At 45.9% G+C, this 6,803-nt stretch overlaps 1 protein-coding gene across 1 annotated transcript; it reads left to right on the top strand.

Moving 5' to 3' along the window:
- The first annotated feature begins 631 nt into the window (after window positions 1-631).
- Window positions 632-5,288, top strand: LOC121920886 (G-protein coupled receptor 22-like). Its single transcript, XM_042448164.1, has one exon. The coding sequence runs from the start codon at window positions 712-714 to the stop codon at window positions 2,002-2,004; it is 1,293 nt and encodes a 430-aa protein (XP_042304098.1). The 5' UTR covers window positions 632-711; the 3' UTR covers window positions 2,005-5,288.
- Window positions 5,289-6,803: the final 1,515 nt, after the last annotated feature.

Consider the following 6,803-nt stretch of genomic DNA (forward strand, 5'->3'; position numbering starts at 1 on the left):
AATGTACAGGGTTGTATCTCGTCTTTGTTTTTTACTGCATGGTAATGATATTCCTGTTGTTTTTGCTATTAGTATTTAGGGTTTAAGTCAGTGTTCCTGGTTTTAACATTCATCTGACATCTGACATTGCCTAGGTAAGGGGTGGGAAAGTTCAGGGAGTTATGAAGCTAATTTTCTGGGACAAAAATTCACTTCAAGCCATTATCACCTCGACATCCAAATAAAACTAGAAGTTCATTTCTTGATTCATAAAACTGAGATGCAAGACAGAACAAAATGAGGGAAGCTTTTACCTTGTTTTAAAGACAAATCTTGCTTATGCATGCTTCCAGAATCATCACATTTTTTTCACAAGGCCCAGATATTTTTTTCAGCAGCAAGTGGGAGTACTTGGGATATTTGGGAGGGGGCTGTTAAAAATATTTGGGGGTATATCTAGATAAAGGATGTCTGTTACCCACCCTTGGCCTCAGTGAGGTCAGGATGTCCATTCCACATTTTATGGCACAAGAAGGATGCTTCCAGAACCTTAGATTAGCAACCTCTGGTACAAACTCTGCCCTGGGCAGCTAGGGTCATTACAAAGGTTGTTCTTATTACTGCTCTTGGTTCTTGATTGGAATCTCTCTCCCTACAGGTGAGAGAGCTGCCCGTAATTCCCCAGCCAAATCTGAGGACTATGCCCAAAGCTCCCGGCCCTTCTGCTCAGCCATGGAGAGCCCTATGTTTGACACCATCCTGGAGACGACAGACGGAGTAACTCCAGATCCCAGCTGGACGCTGCCTTACCCATTGGGCTTCCAGGTCTCACTGACAGGCTTCTTGATGTTAGAAATTGTGTTGGGTGTGAGCAGCAACCTGACTGTACTGGTGCTGTATTGCTTGCAGGCTGGCCTCGTTGACTCTGTCAGCAACATGGTGACAATGAACCTGCATGTTCTGGATGTGCTCATCTGTGTGGTCTGTGCACCACTTAGCATGGTGGTAGTGCTAGTGCCACCTGACCGTGCCGCCACCCTGCTCTGCTGCTTCCATGAGGCCTGCATAACCTTTAGCAGTGTAGCCACAGCGACCAACGTGCTGGTGATCAGCTTAGACCGTTATGACATCTCCGTGCGACCGGCCCAGCGTGTGCTGACCCCAGCCCGTGCCATCTTACTTCTGGCTGGGGTCTGGGTGTTGTCCCTGGCTGTCTTCTTTATCCCCTTCCTAGAAGGTGAATTTGGCCATGCAAGTATGTGGCAGAACCGCACGGTGCTTTGCGTGGGTCCGGAGGAATTCCACGCTGAGCTAGGCACCTCCTATCACCTGGCTATCCAGATCCCTACTTTCTTTGCAGCTGTAGCTGTCATGCTGGTCACTTATGCGAAGATTCTCCAGGCTCTCAACATCAGCATTGGTAGTACCTTCAAGCGCAGCCAGCGCCGCAAGACCAAGAAGAGGAAGCGGCGGAAATCAGCAGAGCCTGGTACCAGCATGGTTAGCAGTGCAGTGGAAGCCAAGCGGCGATCCCAGCCTGTACCCGCTCTCCCTACGCCACCCCCTATGGGAGTACAAGCTTCAGTCTCTGTCATCATTGCACTTCGGCGGGCAGTCAAACGTCACCGGGACCGGAGGGAGCGCCAGCGGCGAGTTTTCCGCATGTCCCTACTCATCATTTCAACCTTCCTATTGTGCTGGGCACCCTTGTCCATTGCCAATCTGCTCATCCTGTGCCTCGGGCCCAGTCCCTTGCTGGGCAAGCTGCGTATCTGCTTCCTGGCCATGGCCTATGGTACCACCATCTTCCACCCGCTCCTCTATGCCTTCACCCGCCAGAAGCTGCGGAATGTCCTCCGCAGCAAGCTGAAGAAGCGGGTGGTGTCAGCACTGCAGGTGGACCCTGCACCGGGCGGCACAGTCATTCACAATTCCTGGGTAGAACCACCACGCAAAAGCTGCAAGGGCCGGCCACAGGGTAGCGATGGGGCTGAGCACTGCCTCACCGAGGCCACTAAGGAGTGAGGTATCAATACTTGAGTCCTCACAAATGGCTACCGGGAGAGTTTGGATGGGTGTACTACCAGTCCACTGCCTCACCCAAGCTGGTGAGCAGTGGGTGCCAAACACCCACCCATTGAAGAGTGCAAGATAGGCATGGAGCCGTCCTCTCAAGGTCACCAGAAACTACCAAAAAAATGGTGCTAGCCCCTCAGACTGAAGCCACTAAGGGGAGAAGTCAGGGAGCAGGGTTCAGTAAGACCATGCCAAATGGGAGGGATAGCCACCAACACCTCACTGAAACTTCAGTAGTTTCCAGTTTTGGGAGGGTGATATTTGGCCCTCCCAATAGTCCCTCCCCTGTGCTCAGTGGAGGAACTACTTGACTCTCTAGGAGGGAAAGATGAAGCATTAGGCCTTCCTGCCTATGGCATTGACCAATTCTACCACCACACATGAGTCCCACTAGGATTACTACTATTACTAATGCTACTACTTCATCTTTATATAATGCCAAAAGTTACGCTATTAGTCCCACTCAGGTGCGTTCCCCTCCATGTAGAGCTACTGAGTCTCTGTAACACTCCAAAAGTGAGCTGACACAGATGTACCCAGGGACCTAGTCAGTTCACACACACCCCTCCTTTACTGCTGGCTAAATGCAGGAGAGCTGGGACAAATGCTGTGGTTGCTGAGGGAAGAAGAGGAGGAAAACTCTGGAAGGGCCATTTGGGTGTAGTGGGAGGAAGGAATACAACATGAGTGTTGAAAATTGCTACGATCAGCCTGAGCCTCACACTGGTCTTTGCCCCACTGCCATGTTGTGCTAAAGGCCACCTTAGAATAGGCAAGATATGTGCTGTTTTAGGTCCAATGTGTCAGGTTCCCAGCTGCCTCTGCAACCTGCAAAGGTTTTTTCCAAAAGAACAGACCACGGTCTCTTAGGGATTATTCAGATGGTGAAAATAATCCAAGATGAATCCAGTTGAATCTCTGTTGTTCACATGCATACTGAAGGCACCTAATTAAATTGGGGGGAGGGCTGCCAAAAAACCCACTTACCCCAGAATAATTGATATCAGGGTATTTTGAGTTTTTAAAAAAGATTTGCAGTTGCCAGTTAGAATAACCGATGTGAATAGATCTGAATAGACTCAGGATAAAACTCGGCATGCCTTGAATGCATTTCAAATATATTTGCATCATCAACAGGCTCGCGGTCAAGAAAGCACTCCCCCTTCCCCAGCAGAACAGCCGGCGCTGAAACCAGGAGGGAAAAGGGAAAGAGGGCAAAAGGGGGAGCAAAAAATAGGTGCCAACTCCCTCAAGTGGCAGGAGGAGGAGCCTCTGCCCAGCTGAGGGTTGCTGGTGGGTGCAGGGACAAAGGAAAGGAGCCCACACATGAGCAACCAAACCTGTAGAGATGCAGTTCCCTAGTATGAATAACAAACCCAGAATGCATGAACGAGGTTATTCACATCTTTCCAATAAAAAAATCAAAGCTTGAATGAGCCTGGTAGACATACTCCACCAAGGCTTTTGGTAGACTCTGCTCCTCCCATCTTCTATACTGGGCCCAGTTTCTTCCTAATACCTTCTTTAGGGAAAAAATATAAAGCAAACTGGTATGTGAGACATTACTTTTCTGTCCTTTCCATCATTGGTGCTGGATTCTTCCTTTTGTCTTATTTTGAAGGTTCACTACAGTATCAGATAGCAGCCTCTGTAGGAATGAACAAAGGGGAAAGAAATGTGCCGTTCTGAGGCATCTCCTAAAGGGAGCCAAGAAATCGCTGTAGCAGTGTGTCCATCCAAGGATAGGCACGTCCTCTTGGCTGTGTCCTCCTCCTCCTCCTGCCAGCACCCTCTAAGTGCCAAGGCTTAAGAAGGGAGGGTGGATCTCCCTCCACAGCTTAGGTCCACTAAGGGCAGACTCAGATGCAACACTTCTTTTTTTTTTTTTTTTTGCTAAGGGAACCCTCGGATGCAATCCGGGGATAGAAGAGAGGCTGTACTGAATGGAGGGTCTGGGGGGCCTCAGCTTACCCTCCAGTGGAGTGGACTTTTTCGGGGCTCTTCTTGTGATGACCAGCTGGATGGAGGGTCATAAACTGTAGAGCCAGAGGGTCATGACACCACTTTGCAAGGAGTCCCAAAGAGATGATCTATGGGCTGCAGAGAGAATACGCAGGTTACATTTCACTCTTCTCCCAGTGTTCCCACCAGAGCCTTGGATGCAACTAGTTACTTGTAGTTAATTCCTTTTTCTAATCACCAAGCTTATTTAAGGTATACATTACATTATCATTATACCTTGATAAGGGATAATATCACTCCTTCTACATGGTAATTATAACTTTTTAGTTACAGGAATGTGGCTTGACTAAATAATGGAGAAGCGATAGCATGAGTTTCCTGCGTGGCTCAATGTTCTGTTGAGGGTGTTGCAATGACGACAATGTGAACAAATGGAGAGTGTGCACTCTACCACAGGATAACAGGTTATAACACACAAAACATAAAAGTCAAATTTAACTCGGGATCTGTAACAACATTTTAAAAGTAACTTCCCAATCTCTATTTCCAAAATACATCTAGATGATTTAGGGTGCAATCTTACACACGAGGGGTGAGCAAGGTGTTGCCCTCCTGATATTTTTGGACTATAATTCCCAAGAGCCCTAGTAGCATAGCCAGTGGTGAGAAATGCTAGGAGAAGTACAGCAACATCTGGAAGGCCATACTTTACTTATCTCTACTATATACAGCCTTGAGCTAGGAAGGCCTGTTGAATAGATACAAATAAGATTGTGCTATCAAGCACTTTAGAAAGTCCCAGCACAGCCAAGGAGCCCAAGACAACACAAGGAACACCTAAACACCTCCACACACACCATCCAGAAGAGATAATTTCCATGCTGTTAGCATACTGACAGTAGCAGGGAGGAAGGGAGAGAAAGCAGTAAAGCGTTGCTAAGTAGCTACAGGTAGTTCGCCTTACTGCTTCGTAACTGTCTGAAAATGTTTAAATAGCATATGGCTGTTTGCTAGGCAACCCATTCCCTCCAACACTTTTACTTAGTAGGCTGCCCAGAAATCTCTGGTGGCAGCCCTCAAAAGGTGGTGGGATGAATATTTGACTAGACCCAGAAGTCTGTTGTCAATAGAGCTTAGAAAGCTGATTTTTTAAAAAGTAATCAATGAATTAGTTAAGCTAACTACCATTATAGTTTTTCTCAAAAGCTGTGTTAGTCTGTAGAATTAGTACATAGATCTTGTAACACTTTTGAGACTCTGAAAGAAACAAGTTGGCAGCATGAGCTTTCATAGACTTCAGTCTACTTCCTCAGAAAGAATTTTGTTAGCATGAGCTTTCGTAGACTTGAGTCTCCTTCCTCAAATGCATCTGAGGAATTGCAAATGCATTCCAAATGCATCTGAGGAACTAGACTTTAGTCTACAAACGCTCACACTGCCAACTTCGTCCTTTCAGTTAGTCTCAAAGGTGCTACAAGAGCTCTCTGCATACTGATGTACACTTGTGCTGTAAAAGGAGTGAAGTTATCCCCATAAATTACAATTATAATGTGGCTTAATCATGTTTCAGTTGTTGAAAACTACATGTAGCTAGTTCATTTTACCTAGCAGTTACTTCCAGGCTGTGTGTAGGTCACTGGGAGGACTGTCCCAGTAAGTGATAGTGCACTGCGATTTCCCTGCTTTGAGCTCAGTAAAAGCTGCCTTTAGACTTATGCTCTACATGGACATTCTTCAGTATACATAGACAGCTAGAAATCAATACAGGATAGGTCTCTTACCTACCCACTCATCACAAATATGCCTTCTTTATCCACATGGAACACCTTCATTTATATGCTGCCTTTTTCCCAGAGGAGGACCCAAGGCAGCTCACAGATAAAATTGGTTAAAAACCCATCAATATAATTTTTTTCAAATGTTTAAAATATTTTCATTTAAACAGTATAAAATTGTTCAAAGATATAGCCATGTTAGTCTGCAAAATGAGTATGTAAAGAGATCTTGTAGTACCTTTGAGCCTAATTGAAATGAAGAGGTTGGCAAATCCATCTGAGAAGTAGACTTAAGTATACAAAAGCTCATGCCGCCAACAAAGGTGCTGCAAGATTGTATTTGCAGTACATAACAGTATAAAATAATGTTAAAAATGCAAAAATTAAAAACAAATAAACTTTCACACACCCCAATGAGAAGCTGCCCTGAGAGTGATTACCTAGTAAAAATCTGCTTGAACAAAGCAAAAGAAAAGCCAGGCTACCTCCCATGAAAAGGCATCCCATAGCGTTGGAGCAGCCACTGAGACAGTACCAGCAAAAAACTATATAATAGTTGTAATGCTGAAGTAAACAATATTTCATAGAATCATAGAGTTGGAAGAGACCACAGGGGCCATCCAGTCCAACCCCCTGCCATGCAGGAAATCACAATCAAAGCATCCCCAACAGATGGCCATCTAGCCTCTGCTTAAAGGCCTCCAAGGAAGGAGACTCCACTACACTCCGAGGGAGTTTGTTCCACTGTCGAATAGCCCTTACTGTCAGGAAGTTCCTCCTAATGTTGAGGTGGAATCTCTTTTCCTGCAGTTTGCATCCATTGCTTCGGGTCCTAGTCTCTGGAGCAGCAGAAAACAAGCTTGCTCCCTCCTCATCTCTATCATCTCTCAAGGCTCATGAAAAATTGAAAGGGTAAGACTCCTGCAGTTGTAGAGAAACTAAGTGCGTGAAATGTAGCTAAGGAATGATAAGCTGATTCAGGTACTTTCTAAAATGCCATAAAAACCTTCT

This window comes from Sceloporus undulatus, chromosome 2 (assembly GCF_019175285.1).
Source record: "Sceloporus undulatus isolate JIND9_A2432 ecotype Alabama chromosome 2, SceUnd_v1.1, whole genome shotgun sequence".
Taxonomy (NCBI): domain Eukaryota; kingdom Metazoa; phylum Chordata; class Lepidosauria; order Squamata; family Phrynosomatidae; genus Sceloporus; species Sceloporus undulatus.